Here is a 15,313-nt window from a genome sequence, read left to right on the forward strand (position 1 = left end):
GATGGGATGGAGCCAGCTGAGCGCAAGACGCCGCTGATCTGTGACCTTGTCACCCAACCCGGGAGCCCCTCCCCGTGCGCCTGGCACGGGCAGAGCACGTGGAGAGTGAGTGTCCACACAGCCGGCTGCGCAGGACGGAGCGTCGTGAACACGCTCCTTTCTGTGACGCGCTGGGGCACCTGGGAAACGCGGTGCCGCGGTGCAGGCCGCGGTCAGCCGGCCCACCCCAGAAGCTTTCTCAGTACACCCCTGCCTCACATCCCATCTCGGGGTCTTCTTTGGTCCCTCGGCAACCTGTGCCCTGCACAGCTGGGCTATGATGGCAGGAGAGCGTGCACAGGTATGCGTGCACAAGAGTGCGGGTGCATGAGCATGTGTGTGAGCTGCTTGAGTACACACAGGGGTGCATGGGCGCGTGTGCACGCTGAGGAGAGTGTATGTCCAGATGGATTCATTCTGTCTGGCTGAGCTCCGTCCACTTAAAGGGCACAGTACGCCCAGCCCACCTTGGCGACAAGGTGATGTGACTAGCTGCAGCTCGACCGTGGTCAGCGGGCAGAGATGAGCAGCGCTGGTCCCAGACAGCCAGCAGAGGACCTGCCTGCAGAGCTGTGTCTCTGGGGCTGGGCCTTTGGAGGGCGGGACCTGCGCTGGAGGTGGGCCCAGCAGAGCTGCAGGGAGAGGGCTGGCGCTCAGGGTGGAGCACAGTTCAACTCCCAGAAACTGAAGGAAAACTGAAATGCGCTCACTGCAGGAGCAGACAAGAGGGGCGAAGCTCGCCCACTGGGAGTGCAGGACTCGGGACCTTCAGAAATGTGAGAAGGGAAGAGAGAGAGAGAGAGAGAGAGTGCTGGAGGAGGATTTATTTGTTTCCTGGGGTTACAGGAGGACCTGGGCAGGATCCCCGGGACGGCAGGGCTCCAGCTCACGCTGCATCCTCTCTCCAGAGGGAGCACCCTTGGAGACGCTGGTCAGCAGCAGGCAGGGGTGCTGCAGGAGCCAGGGCTGCAGAGGAGGGTGCGGCAGGGGGGCTGGCAGCAACCCGAGGACTGGCAGGAGGGGGCCACGCACACGGGCCGGCAGCTCACGGGAATGCACACGGAGGACTGGCAGGAGGGGGGCACGCACACAGTGGGCCTGCAGCTCACGGGCATGCACACAGTGGGCCTGCAGCTCAGCAGCACACAGCAGGGAGCCTGGCAGGGGCTGGGCAGGCAGCAGGCTGGCTGACAGCCGGAGGAGCAGCTGGTGTGGCACATGGCGGCAGAGGCTGGCGGTGTGGGAGGAACGGGTGGACGTCCAGAGGCTCCTGCCCAGCGGCCTTTATACCCGGGCCACGCGTCCCCACCACGGAAGCACCGTGCCTTCCTGGCTCGGCCTGGCCTGCCTCCCAGGTTTCCCTTCCTGCTGCGGGGCTTCTGTTTGTGTTTGGCCCTGGGCCTGGCCTGTGACTCACCCCACCTCCTCACGCTGCTGCCCCTGGGATCCTGCCCAGCCTTCCTGGCTCCACCCAGCGCCTGTCTTGCTCGGTGCCCGTTACTCTTGGAGCATTCCAAAGCCCAGGCCCCAGGCTTCTCTTCCTGTGAGCTAAGGGTCCTAAACAACCATACACCTCACCTTCTCCCCTGGCCAGGAAGGGCTGCAGCAGGCAGGGGCTGAGCCACCAGGCCCCTCGTCAGGGACTGCCCGAGCAAGATGGAGCCAGCGAGTGGTCACAAGAGCCAGGTGTGGACGTCACGTGGCCATGGGCTGTGAGAACCTCCCAGGCGTGTGGCCTCTTTCACCAAAGCCCACCCCTGGGAGCCAGCATGAGACCACGGCGCCCCTGGCATGGAGGTGCAGCTCCAGACGCAGGCTGGCCGGGCGTGTCTGGAGGTCTCATGGGCCTGAGCAGAGGCTTTCCCTGGGGAGGAGGGACCTCCAGGGAGGGTCTCGAGGGACTGGTCTGAGGCCAGTGGGCAGAGCCACACCAGAGCCCAGTGCGCCTAGGACTCGGGGAGAGGGCTCTGAGCTAGACGGTGTTCTCTGCAACACCTGGTGGACCAGGGAAATGAGGAGACATGGCTGCTTGGGAGGGCCACCGCCTCCTCTCCTCCAGAACCAGAGAAAGGAAGGCTGGCTCAGGGGCACCTGCCCCACGCTGCCCTCCCTACACACCCCGGCTGAGCGCAGTGCACAAGTGGGCGACCTGTGGCTGCTTGGCACCAAGGTCTGGGTCCCCTACGTATCGAGGTCTGGGTCCCCTACGTATCGAGGCCTGGGTCCCCTACGTATTGAGGTCTGGGTCCCCTACGTATCGAGGCCTGGGTCCCCTACGTATCGAGGCCTGGGTCCCCTACCTATCGAGGCCTGGGTCCCCTACGTATTGAGGTCTGGGTCCCCTACGTATCGAGGCCTGGGTCCCCTACGTATCGAGGCCTGGGTCCCCTACGTATCGAGGTCTGGGTCCCCTACGTATCGAGGTCTGGGTCCCCTACGTATCGAGGTCTGGGTCCCCTACGTATCGAGGTGTGGGTCCCCTACGTATCGAGGTCTGGGTCCCCTACGTATCGAGGTCTGGGTCCCCTACGTATCGAGGTGTGGGTCCCCTACGTATCGAGGTCTGGGTCCCCTACGTATCGAGGTGTGGGTCCCCTACGTATCGAGGTGTGGGTCCCCTACGTATCGAGGCCTGGGTCCCCTACGTATTGAGGTCTGGGTCCCCTACGTATCGAGGCCTGGGTCCCCTACGTATCGAGGTCTGGGTCCCCTACGTATTGAGGTCTGGGTCCCCTACGTATCGAGGTCTGGGTCCCCTACGTATCGAGGTCTGGGTCCCCTACGTATCGAGGTGTGGGTCCCCTACGTATCGAGGTCTGGGTCCCCTACGTATCAAGGTCTGGGTCCCCTACGTATCGAGGTCTGGGTCCCCTACGATGTACTGAGATCTGGGTCTCCATGGTACCGGTCCTGGTCTCTTTGGTACCAAGGTCTGAGTCTCCTTGGCACTGAGGTCCAGATCCCTTTGGTACCAGGGTCTGGGTCTCCTTGGGAGTGAGGCCCAGGTCCCCTGGGTACTGAGGTTCCAGTCTCCTTGGTACCGAGGTCCTGGTCCCCTTTGTTACGGTTGGGGAACTGTTCCGGAGACCCTGTTAGGCCCCCAAATTGTTCCACTGGGAGAGATGTAACCACAGGTTCTTGTTCTGAACTAGGTATAGATAAAACACTAGTTCGAATTCTTGCTGAAAGCTTAAATGAGTTTATTCTTACAAAGATGGAAACATAGAATACAGTTTAATACAGCCCTGTACTATCCCTAACCTGGTATAGTATAGGGGGCGCTTGAAAAGAAGTCACTGGAGTTCTAAATACAAACAGCTTTTATAGATACGCAATCCCCCATCTTGCTCTACCAGGTCATCCTGTGACCTAGGTGTAAGTCTGTCTCTTAACTCCCCTTTTGTTAAGAGTATGGGGATTTCTGGCCCCCAGCAAAAACCTTCTGGTCTTACTGCCGGTTGGTTGTAAACCTGGGTTTCTTTGTTAGGATCAGAATGATCCACAAGGTCATGAACCAGGTGGTGTCTGTTTCTCTTTCACAAAGGTCAGCGCCCTCCCCCATACTCTTGGGGAACTCTTAGCTTTTACTAAGTGTCATTTATTATGCAAACCTGTTTTTAGAATGTGAAGGTCCTAGGTCCCAACTCCTCTATCCACTTGCTAATTACTTTTAGTGAGGGTCCTTTGCATTATAACAGCTACCTGAGTGCCTGGCAGTAACCAGGCACTAACTGCTTTTCTTTTTATAGATTTGAACTCCACTTTTGATGAACTAATTTTTGATTTATTAGTACCAAAACTTAATTTTGTTTTAATATTTTTAGGCCATTTCCTAATACTGGTACACCCTTGGTACTGAGGTCTGAGTCCTCTTGGTACTGAGGTACCAGTCTCCTCGGTACCGAGGTCTGGGTCCCCTTGGAACTGAGGTCTGGGTCCCCTTGGTACTGAGGTCCCAGTCTCCTTGGTACAAAGGCCCTTATCTCCTTGGTACCAAGGTCTTAGTCTCCTTGGTACCAAAGTCCAGGTCCTCTTGGTACCGAGGTCTGGGTCCCCTTGGTACCAAGGGCCTGATCTCCTTGGTACAAAGCTCCAGGTCCTCTTAGTACTGAGGTCCTTGTCTCCTTGGTACTACAGTCTTAGTTGCCTTGGTACTGAGGTCCTTGTTGCCTTAGTACTGCGGTCTTAGTCACCTTGGTACTGAAGTCTGGGTCTCCTTGGTACCAAGGTCCTTATCTCCTTGGTACTGAGGTCTGGGTCCCCTTGGTACTGAGGTCCCTGTCTCCTTGGTACTGAAGTCTTAGTTCCCTTGGTGCCGAGGTCCGGGTCTTTTTGGTACCGAGGTCCTTGTCTCTTGGTGCCGAGGTCCAGGTCTCCTCCGCCCTCCTCCTGATGGCAAGGAGGCTTTGAGGAGAGGATGTGAGCGTGGTGCTTCTGAAATCGACCCCTTTCATTGCTCCTGCATTGAAAGACGCAGGACCAGTGTGCCAGGATTTCTAAAGCCTCTTCCTCTACGCCATATTCATGATGAAATAAAAGAAAATTCTATAACTGGAAAGTATGATAGCTGAAATTTAAATATATAGTGGCTGGGCCTCATGGTGAATTCAAGAAGGAAGTAGAATCGCTTAGCCTGAAGACACAGCAACAGCAGCGACACAGCTGGAAGGAGACAGGGTGTTATGCCAGTCCGTTATCCGCCAAGGACCACCAGGAACCGAAAGTTCCGATGCAAGAGCCAGAGGGGTTTATTCAAGCTCGAGCGTGGGCTCTCCTCGTGCACCAACACAGTGGGCACAGAGGAAGAGCCCTTTGCCCCAAGAACAAAGCCTTTATCCCTAAGAGGACTGTCCTTCCCATCATTACACTGATTGGCTATTTTAAAACAAAAGTCTGTTGTCGCCCCCCCCCACCGCATTGGCTTAGCTTTCACGCCTTGGGAAGGAGTGTCACCAAGGAAGTATTGGCCATATTAGGTGGCCCTTGAGTTGACTGGTCTGGCACGCAGTGCCAAGCTTATCTTAGGAATGTCCAGGACGGGTGGGGGTCTCCATCCCCAGGCAGTGACCTTGCCTGGGATACCCGCAAATTCCAGACCTAGATATACTCCATGTACGCCTGGCTGTTGCTGGGAGAAGGTCAGATTAGCTCAGGTAGCAGCTTTTTTTTCCCCCCAGGGAATAGGGCAAAGGTTACAGGGGAACAGGAACTTAATTTTGGACAGAAACTTAGGCCTACTCAAAGCTTTAACTGAAGCCTGTCATGGCGTCACGTTGGTCCTTCAAGGGGAGGGTGAAGTTCGGAGAGTCAGACAGACTGGGCTGGTATCGAGCAGTGTCACGGTGTGTGCTGCCCAACTCTGGGAGAGAAGCTACTGAAGGGCAGGCAGGTGCTGAGGGATGAGGGCAAAACCCATCTATTTACAGAGAGAGACCAAGAGGTCAGAGAGCCCGGCGGGGTAAGCGCTCTCAGGAAGCCTCTGAGGAGCCACCAAGTGCTCAAGTCCAGGGCAGGCAGGAAAAGCCGCACGCAGGGAAGCAAAGTCCCTGCGCAGACAGAGGACCCGGGTCGGGGGACCACAGGCTCCACGGCAGGGACGAGGGAGCCGGAGCGCCTGGACTGCGGCTCTGAGATGCCCAGAGACGAGACTGCGCCCAGAGCTCTTTGTGGAAATCCCACCAACCTGAGGGTAAAATAAAAACCCGATGAGAACAGAGCTGAGAGGACGCCGCCGCAGAGGCGCCCACAGAGCGCCAGCAGGAGGATGGCCAAGATCTCCACGCGGCCACACGCTGACTGCCGGATATGAACCCCGAGCTCCTGTGGGGCCGTAGCTGGAGGTGGGGCCCCGAGAGGGGACCAGCGTCAAGTAGTGAGCACTGCGGCTTTGTCTTGTCCGTGCTGGAATCCCCTCCCCACATCTTAGTCCCGTAAGGATGGATCCATACTTCAGGTGGCCAGTTTCTCCCCTAGCCTTTTGTCCCCCAAAGCTTAGTTTTCTCCTAAAAAATTCTTCTCTGCTCCTTAGTTCAAGGTTAGGTTTCCTTTTACTCAATACTGTCTCAGGATCACCTGCTTTTCTGACCACAGAAGCTGGTGTGGCAGTCTGTCCCGGGTGGGACTTCCTGGACAGACACAGTAGCCTCAGCCCCTCCTAGCTGTGATTTCTGACTTCCCACCAGGCCATCCACACTGGTCCAGTGCTGGCTTCTTGGACCTCAGGAGACTCCTGTTGCCCGTGACTTTAACAATGCCACTGGATCTCAGCCAGCAAGGTCACAGACCTGCCCCTAGTCTTCTTCAACCTGCTGTACACACCACTGTCCGCTGCAGCCGAGTGCGTGACCAGCCCTTGGGGCCACTACCTACAAAGATCTAATGAATCTCAGAAGCCACGCCCAGAGTTTATGCTGTGTGCCTTATGCCGTGCCTATTTACTATCTTCCCCAACTGTTTCTCAGGAGTAGTTTCTGGGGATCCTGAAAGCTCCTGGGGGAACCAGGTGGCTACTAGCTGGGTGAACATTCCCTCAGGGTGGTGCCCTGGCCTGGGCTGCTCCTGGGCGCGGGCTGATGTGACCTCACCAGCTTCCTTTTGGCCCACTTTGTTCTGTTAATTTGTGAGGTCGGTTCCTCCCCACCTGTAATGGTTCAAGATGTCGAGGTGGGTTCTTGTTCTTAGTTTAGAAAAAATAGCCAGAACCCAGGCGTGGTGGCGCACACTTGTAATCCCCGTGCTTGGGAGGCTGAGACAGGAGAATAGCACAGGCTCAGCTACTCAGTGAGGCTCTCAGCAACTTAGTGAGACCTTGTTTCCAAGTAAAATATAAAATGGGTCTGGGAGTATAGCCCGGAGGTAGAAAGCCTCTGGGTTCCACCCCAGTACCACCAAAACAAACAAACAAACAAACAAAAAAAAAAAACAAAGAAAATAGCCAGAACTCTACTGCTGCAAGCTTAAGCAGAGTTCATTACAAAGGTAGAAAGAAGGGACAGAGGAATAGAGCACCATGTCAGAGAAACGTGGCATGCCTTGAAAGTAAGACGCTGAAGTTTCTGATCATGTAGCTTTTTGATAAGAATTTACCATCTCCCTTTTTTTTTACACAGTCTAACCAATAATCTCCTTTTCCCCAGACACAAAGGCAGGCCTGCCAGTTATCTCTGCTGTGCAGCCCTCTCTGTTACTCTTCTTTGTTCACCCTCAGAGGGCAGATGGGTCTGACATCACTGATCACAATGTGTTACTTGGTTAACGAGGTCGGGGGCTGCCTGGAAGGAGCCCTCTTTGTCTTTGGTTTTAGTTTTAAGGCAGGCATTATCCACCTGTGTTCTTGGTGAGTTTTTAGCCCTTTTCTATCTCTGCTAAAAGTTGCTAATTATGTTAAAAAAAAAAAAAAACTTGTCTTACAAGGTTTCCAGGTGTGGTCTTGCTCTGGGGCCTCCAGAGGAGCGGGTCCTGCTGCACCTTGGTCTAGCTGGGTCCAGGCTCCAGCCCACACCTGTGCCTGTGCATCTGTGGAAGCCCACAGTCCTCCACTACCGCAGCCCCAGTGCTCTCAGCACAGGACTGCCTGGTGCTTCTGCCCTTGGCCACGCTGGCGTGTGGGAGACCAGAAGAAAGGGCCGGGATGAGGAGCGCTGTGGGGCAGCATGGGCCAGGTCTGGGCTTCACTTTTCCCTGGACCCACCATTGCTGGTGCTCTGCCCCCCCCCCATGCCCCATGGTTGCCCCATCCCCACCATCTGCGAGGTCTGTCCTGTCTCCAGGCCTCTTGCCAGGTGATGGTCAAGGGTGCCTAGAGGGGACACTATCCCTGCTCAGAGGAAAGAGGTTGTGGGCCTTCCAGGGTACTGGAGATGCTTCCTGGGGGCTCGGAGTCATCTCATGGGGTGGCAGAAAGGGTGTTCCTTTGGGGACTCCCCAGAGCCCCACTTCTGTAAAGCCTGTCATGAGGGTGTGGTGTGTGAGAGGGTCCCGGGCACCCTCCGCCCTGGCTCCTTCTCACCAGCCACCAGTTCTAACAGCCAGGCCAGGTGTTTTGCCATCACCTGTACGGTGCCCAGGTGTTCACAGCATCCTTCGAGCACGCCTCTTCATGCCTCTCGCTGGTCCTGGACACCTGGCCGCGGGCTTTGGCTGCCACACAGCAGAGGATGGGTTTTCAGCTTCCTCCTGTACATGGATACCTTCCGGGCATGACCGTCCCTGACCCTGTGGTGATGGTGGTGGGGTCACACGCTCCTTCACTGCCTGAGATCTGGGGTCTTGACATTTAGAATCATGGCCTCTGGACATGCTCCATGAATCTTGGGTGTGAAGGACATGGTGGCTCTTTCCAGCCCTGCCTCTTCTTTCTGATGGCACTGTAGTGATGGCCCTGTGCGCGTCCTCGGCCACGAGGACAAGTGCGTGGCACTCAGCCAGGCTCACGGGCAGAGCTCAGGAGCACACCTGTCTCCCTGGGAGCCACTGGACAGCCCCACAGTGGCTCCGAGGGCTCCTGACACTGACCTGGCTGATCTGACTGGTGCCACTTGGCCCCGGGGCTATGGCGAGGCCACAGCCTTCTCCCACCCCGCCCTGCTGCCTTCCCTCTTGCCTGAGACCTCGATGCTGCAGGAACTTGCTGGTGCCTCACACAGGGGTCTTCTGTGCTTGCTGGGAGGCAGCACACAGACGCACCCACTCCATGGCTGCTCCTCTGGCTGCCCGCCTCCAGCCCCAAGGCAGTGCCCTGTGCTCAGGACCCCAGCCTGACCCCGCTGCTCAGCTCCCCTGCACCAGGTCTGGTGACTGTGGCCCAGCAGGGAAGTGGGAGAGACTTCTGTTTCCTGACCCTCGTCTCTCAGGCGCTTCTAATTGGAATGAGACCACGGCTGTGCTTTCTGCTTTTACAGGACAGTAGACTAGGGCCGAGGGGCTCAGGAGAGGCACAGAAAGTACATGCCAGCCTGCACTTCCTGGAAAACACTTTATTGATGGTAGCAAAGCACCTGTCACATGGAATCCACTTGAGCAGTGCTGAGAAGAGGACTCCAGGGGCACCACCCACCCGCTGGGGACTTGTGGGTCATGCTCCCAGAGAGGCAGAGGTGGAGTGGCATGTTTAAACCCCTCAGTCAGCAGCTGCATGACCACCAACCCGGAGAGGGATCATTTAAGATCCCACAGGCAGCCTGCAAGGGCTCCTGAGTGGAGAATCGGCCTGCAAGAGCCAACAGATGGAGCCGCTCAGCAGCTGGACTTCTGTCCCGAGAGGCCACAGCAGGCGGGGCGGCACACGGGGCGGCAGAGCAGGGACACGCAGGAGGCTGGGCGGCAGCAGCTGGGCTGGCAGGAGGGGGTGCCACAGGAAGAGGCGGGCACGCAGCAGGCGGGGCGGCACACGGGGCGGCAAAGCAGGGACACGCAGGAGGAGGGTCTGCAGCAGGACTGCGGGCAGGGGGAGGAGCTGCAGCAGGAGGGCTGGCAGCTAGACTGCTGGCAGCAGGAGGAGCCAGAGCAGACGGGCACACAGCAGACGGGCTTGCAGCAGGATGGCTGGCAGGGGGAGCAGCTGCAGCAGTCAGACTCGCAGCTGGACTGCTGGCAGCAGGATGAGCCAGAGCAGACGGGCACACAGCAGACAGGTTTGCAGCAGAGGGGCACGCAGCAGGACTGTGGGCAGGGGGAGCAGCTGCAGCAATCAGACTCGCAGCTAGACTGCTGGCAGCAGGAGGAGCCAGAGCAGACGGGCATGCAGCAGACAGGCTTGCAGCAGACGGGCATGCAGCAGGACTGTGGGCAGGGGGAGCAGCTGCAGCAACAAGGGTCACAGCTAGACTGCTGGCAGCAGGAGGAGGAGCCAGAGCAGACGGGCACACAGCAGATGGGCTTGCAGCAGATGGGCACGCAGCAGGACTGCTGGCAGGGGGAGCAGCTGCAGCAAGCCAGTTGGCAGCTAGACTGCTGGCAGCAGGAGGGTGTGCAGGAGCTGGTGCAGACTGGCTGGCAGCAGGGGCTGGCCACGCAGCTCACTGGGGTGCAGACGAGGCTCAGGCAGGGGGCCGGGGCGCAGCAGCTGGGGGCGCAGCAGGGGGGCTCGCAGCAGCTCTCTGGGCAGTCGTCCACCTGCCAGGAGGCGTCGGTGCAGGAGTCACAGGAACCGGGCAGGCAGACCCGGCTGTCGTGGCTCAGGTTGCTGGAGCAGACGGACATGGTGGAGGCGGCCATGTGGGCTGAACAGGAGGAGGGTGTGGGTGTGTGAGTGTGTGTGTGAGTGTGTTAGGTGCAGGCCTCCTGCCAGGCTTTTATGTCCCTCTCTGGCTTGTGTTTTCCCAAAAGAAGGCTTCCCAAGCTGTCCTTCCTGTTGTGCCCAGCCCAGGCCCCTCATTAGTGCTGGAGTTACACCCATGCTGCGAGACTGTTTGGGCTCTGGATACTGGGCGGGGGGGGGGGTGGTCTTTGAGGTAGTCTCTGCTGGGCTCAGGGTTTGGAGATGGACGCTATACTCTGGTTGTTTTTTTGCCATTTTTGTTATTGTGAAAAATCAATGATTTTTTGTTTACAATGGTGGGCTTTACATGCCAGAGTTTCTCCTATGTCTGAAAAACATATAAACATCTGTGTGATGGTTTGGCTGGGTATAGAATTATGTAGTTTGGTTGGGTATAGAATTCTGGTTGTAAATAGTTTTTTTTCCCTCAAAATAATGAAGACACACCTCTATTATTTTGTGGTTCCCACTGTTTCTGAAGAGAGATGTACATTGGTCATTTGTTGTTTCTTTATAGTTTGTGTTTCAACTTTTTGGCAATGTTTGTTTTTCTTTCTTTATTCTTGTTTCAGGATGTTGTATATTTGCTTCTAGGCTTGTGTATTATTTTCATTTCTGTAGTTGAAATTCATTGAGTCTTTCAATATGAAGACTCCTCTCAGGAAATGTTTTTTTTTTTTTTTTGTTTTCTTTCCTAGCCCTCCTTTTGTGGCTCTAATCAGGTGTCAGATCTTCAGCAATTGGCTTTTATTTGTTTTAATTCTTCTCTCACATTCTTCGTGTCTTCTTTTCTAGGAAATCTTCTTGACTTTATTTTTCAGATCATATTCCAGTCTCAGCCATTTCCAGTTTATTGTTCAACTGTTATTGTTGATTTATTACTTGAAAACTTTTAATTTCCAAAAATTATTTCTTGTTGAGGATGGTGGTGCACATTAAAATTTCAGTCCCTGGGAGGCTGACACAGGGAGATTGCAGATTTGAGGACAGCCTTAGCAAGGAAGTTACCCTTTCAGCAACCTAGAAAGACCCTGTTTCAAAACAAAAACCGAAAAAGGGCTGAGAGTATTAGCTCAGAGATAGAATACCCCTGGATTCAATCCCTAGCACCATACACACACAAAACAATTTCAGATTGTACTTTTCCATAGTGACTTGACAGCTTTATGACATGAATAGAATGTGTTATCCACTGACTGGTAATTTATTTTGAGTTTTTAAAAGTTCTCCCCTATTTCTCAAGCCACTGGTTTGACTGGATATCAGAGAAAGTCCACTCACTGGCTTTCTGGGTGGAAGACTAAGTTATTTTATCATTGTGCATGGGGTCTGGCTCCAATTTATTCCTTAATCTGCTTCCATCGCCACCCCATGTTACACATGCATGTAGGACCCTGCCAAGGCCCCGTGCTTTGTTTCATGCTTTGATTTCATTTTCAAATACCTCTCATTTTCAGAGGGTATTATTGAGGCTGCGAGAGACGGTGAGCTTCTCTACCTCCAGAATCAGAGAATTCAGTGTCACCTTAAGGAAATGGTGGAAATCTGATAACTCTGGCGTTGTGAAATATTGGCTGGTATTTCAGATGTAAAAATCAGGAGAGAAGTTTGATGTTCTACAAAACCTGAGAACCAGATTTCTGGCACTTCCCCCAGGGCCTAAGTGGCCGTGGCGGCTCCATCCCGCTCCCTTGATGTGGGCTCCAGGGGTATCTGTGCTACCTAGGTAGGATTCAGTCCAGGCTGTGCTCCTGGGGCCAGTGGGGCCTGGGAAGCACCCCTGGATGCCGGGCCAAGCCCTGGGCATGTCAACACGTCTTTTCTCTGCTGCAGCTCTGGGTGGGCTTCTCCTCTAATGTGCTTCTGCGTGTGGCCTCGTCCCCGTGGCCCTGCTTGCCTGCCACGGGCCCAGTGTCTTCCCACTCCTGCACTTTACCTGCAGCCCTTGGGTGCTCAGCTCACCTGACAAGCCTCAGCAGCCTTCTGTAGACGGGCCTTTGCCAATCATGGGACTGCTGGCCGGGGACAGCGGGCAGGATCTGCTGAGTATTGAATAATTTTAAAAATAAAGCAACACCCTGTGTGTGTCAGAGAGGGTAATCAGAAGCGATTGGCGGCCAGTGACTGGGCAGATGGGCACAGGTGTGTGGGGAGGGGTGGCTGGGAGGTACGCAGAGACCAGTGGCACCTGCGGGGGGGCGGGCACGGTTCCTTTCTTTACAAACACACGCTGCCGTTTTATTGGACTTACACCCCTGGCCGGGTGCCTGGTCAGGCTGGGCCTGTCTGAAGTTGGAGGGACGGGCCTCCTGCCCTCCCGCTGAGCAGCGCTGGCTGGCTTGGGGCAGCCTTGGCCTGTTCACACAGCTTCTTCCTATTTCTGTCTTACCAGGAGTCTAGTCTTGGGCTTGTAAATAAAGAAGGAGTCAAAGTGTGTGTGTGTGTGTGTGTGTGTGTGTGTGTGTGTGTGTGTGACTTCACAGAGTTCCACTGGCTTCTCTGCTTCCAGTTTATTGGTATAGTCCATTATATGATTTTAACTTGCACTCTGAGATACACCCTACTCGGGAACGGTGTATTATTCTTTTCTCTCCTGCTTTATTGAGGTCTAATTGCACAAGTAAAGTCACATACATGTCAGGTGCACGGCTTGACAATTGGACACGTGTATACCCTGTGTGCTGACCACACGTGGAGCTCCTCATGGCCTTTCCTGTGTGGCTGGATGTCTGAGACCTGCTTCCAGGACCATTACCTGCGGTGGCCGAGGCCTCACTGACCAGCGGGACTGGGATTGTGTGCCCATTTGTCCATGTCCTCCCAGGGCCGCCAGGCCACTGCCACATGCCCTGCTGTAAGGAGTTGGACTCTGAGGCTCGTGTGGAGGTGAGACACCTCAGTGCTTCCCTCTGGCTTATTTTACATAGTATAACGTCTTCCAGTGTCATCTACTATCACAATTGTCAGGAATTCCTTCTTTTTAAAGGCTGAATAGTATTCCGTTATGTGTATACAATAATTTTTCTTTACCCAGTCATCTGTTGATGGACTCAGACTAACTCCACATCTGGGCTCTTGTGCACAGTTCTGAAGTGAACACAGGCAGCAGTCTCTCTGAGATGGCGACGTCAGTTCCTCTGTGTGTGTACCTAGAAGTGGGGTTGCAGGATCCTGTGATAGTTCTGTCTTTAACTTTCTGAGGAACTGCCGTACTGTGTTCCATAAAGATTATACATGACGGCTGCAATGTGCTTACACCGTAAATCTCCTGACATTTTACTTGGAATGTCTTTATATTTCCTAAATGAGATCGGCTTTCTTTCCCTTTCTCCCTCACGCTCATTCCTTGCCTGTGCACCAGGGCTTGGGTCATCTTTCTAAATATGTCCAGGAGACCTCTGTCTTATTTTAGGCTCTGAAATATCTTAAATATCATAGGAAGAGCCTTTATATGGAGGCTCATGGTGTTCACTTTTAAAGCCATCTTAGACTGTGTCTTTTGAAGAATCAGATCAAACTTTTCATTTTGTTAGCTAATGTAGGTAATTGATATTTTTACATCATGATAAAATTCATTTATATTTTCAAACTTTGGGATAAACATGCCCACGCTACTTTATTGTACCTAAAAACAAAAATCTCTGAATCCATGCGCATGTTCCTTTTTCCATTTTAATAGATACACTTATTAGATTTGCTAGCGCTTTTAAATTTTTTCTCCTTTATATTGGTGCTGTTCCACCTCAGAGATATGCCCCAGCCTTTTTTATTTGGAAACAGGGTCTCGCTGAGTTGGTGAGGCTGGCCTTGAACCTGAGATCCTCCTGTCCTGTCTTCCAAGTACTGGGATTTCAGACATATGCCACCATGCCTGACTTAGAGATTTTAAGTTTCTATTAATCTTTTTAAAGAGTCAGACTTTGTTTATAATTTTTTTATGTTTAAATCCACTAAATTTTGTTCCTCCTATTCTTTTACACTTATTTTTAAATTGTATATTTATTAGAGGCCATTTCTTTTATTATTTTACATAATTTTAGAAGTATTTTCTAACACAATGAGTTTAATGGTTAATTTTTGCTTTCTTTTCCATGCATTTGAGGACATAACATTTTTGTTGGCAAAACTCCTGTTTTTGACATGTGCTGTTTCAGTGCTTTTTCTTTTTTTTGCTTGAGAGTCTGTAATATCCACTTTAACTTTCTCTAAGAAACAGAAGTTTTGTGGACAGTATCCTTAAGTTTGCAAGCGAGCGTTCATCGCACCAGCCCTGGTGGCAGCGTCGTCACAGGGCACCTGTGATTCCTGCCTTCTGTGTTTACAGCTCTCTCCTTTGCAGCCAGTGCCAAGATGAGACCTCATGTTCCCGTGGACATTTGAATAGAGGCTCATCCCTTTTTCTGTTGGGATGTCTGTGTTTCAGAAGCTTCTCGGGTAGTAGATTTTTGGGTTCCTGTTGCTTGAGCCTGCCTGCCTTTCTCCCTCCCTCCTGTTCTTCCTTCCTTCCTTTCTTCCTCCACTCCTCCCTCTTCTTCTCTCTTCCTCCTCATCCTTTTTCATAGAATCCTGTTCTTTTTTTTTTTTTTTTTTTTTTTTTAGTACAGTAGTCCTCCTACCATAGTATGGGTGTTTTCTGCTTTATGCAGTTCAGTTTTCTGCAGTGAAATTTAGTTTGAAAATATTAAAAGTAGAATTCCAGAGTTTTAAATCATGAGTTTTAAATCATTTTTATTGTAGCATATTGTTACAATTGTTCTGTTACCATGAAATAAGGAGGGATGAGTGGGATTCAGGGCCTAGGACTGCCATGGGGCCACTTTGCCCCACTTGCCTGGCTATGGCTCCAGGGTGGCTTCCCTTGGAAAGGTCTGGGTGCTGCAGCTGGGCTGAGGGTCCCCAGGAATGTGGGGCCTCACTTGAGGGGTTCTTAGAGGTCAGCGCCACACACTCACATGTGCCCCCCTCCATGTCCACAGACAGGATGGGAGGTCAGTGTGTCAAAGGCAGCTTCATTAG

General features: G+C 53.4%; 3 protein-coding genes across 6 annotated transcripts in view; 1 reads left to right on the forward strand and 2 right to left on the reverse strand.

Annotated features, from left to right (window-relative positions):
- TSPEAR (thrombospondin type laminin G domain and EAR repeats) overlaps window positions 1-15,313 on the forward strand; it is a gene marked incomplete at both ends in the record, with an annotated part of 169,357 nt that overhangs the window by 42,154 nt on the left and 111,890 nt on the right. The window lies entirely within an intron of this gene.
- Window positions 1-15,313, reverse strand: part of LOC308262900 (uncharacterized protein) — a gene marked incomplete at both ends in the record, with an annotated part of 62,596 nt that overhangs the window by 36,230 nt on the left and 11,053 nt on the right. The window contains 2 exons of one of the 4 annotated variants that reach the window (XM_080695652.1): window positions 9,274-9,699; window positions 9,943-10,134. In XM_080695652.1, coding sequence (XP_080551778.1) covers window positions 9,274-9,699; window positions 9,943-10,134 — 618 coding nt within the window. Of the gene's footprint in view, window positions 1-9,273; window positions 10,255-15,313 lie in introns of those variants that run through there. The other 3 variants (XM_080695651.1, XM_080695653.1, XM_080695649.1) reach the window with 3 other exon arrangements.
- On the reverse strand, window positions 972-1,259 carry LOC308262907 (uncharacterized protein; the record flags this gene model as incomplete). Its single annotated transcript, XM_080695665.1, has 1 exon — window positions 972-1,259. One exon carries the CDS (start codon window positions 1,257-1,259, stop codon window positions 972-974), a length of 288 nt encoding a protein of 95 aa, XP_080551791.1.

Source organism: Muscardinus avellanarius (assembly GCF_963383645.1).
Source record: "Muscardinus avellanarius genome assembly, chromosome: 5".
Lineage (NCBI taxonomy): Eukaryota > Metazoa > Chordata > Mammalia > Rodentia > Gliridae > Muscardinus > Muscardinus avellanarius.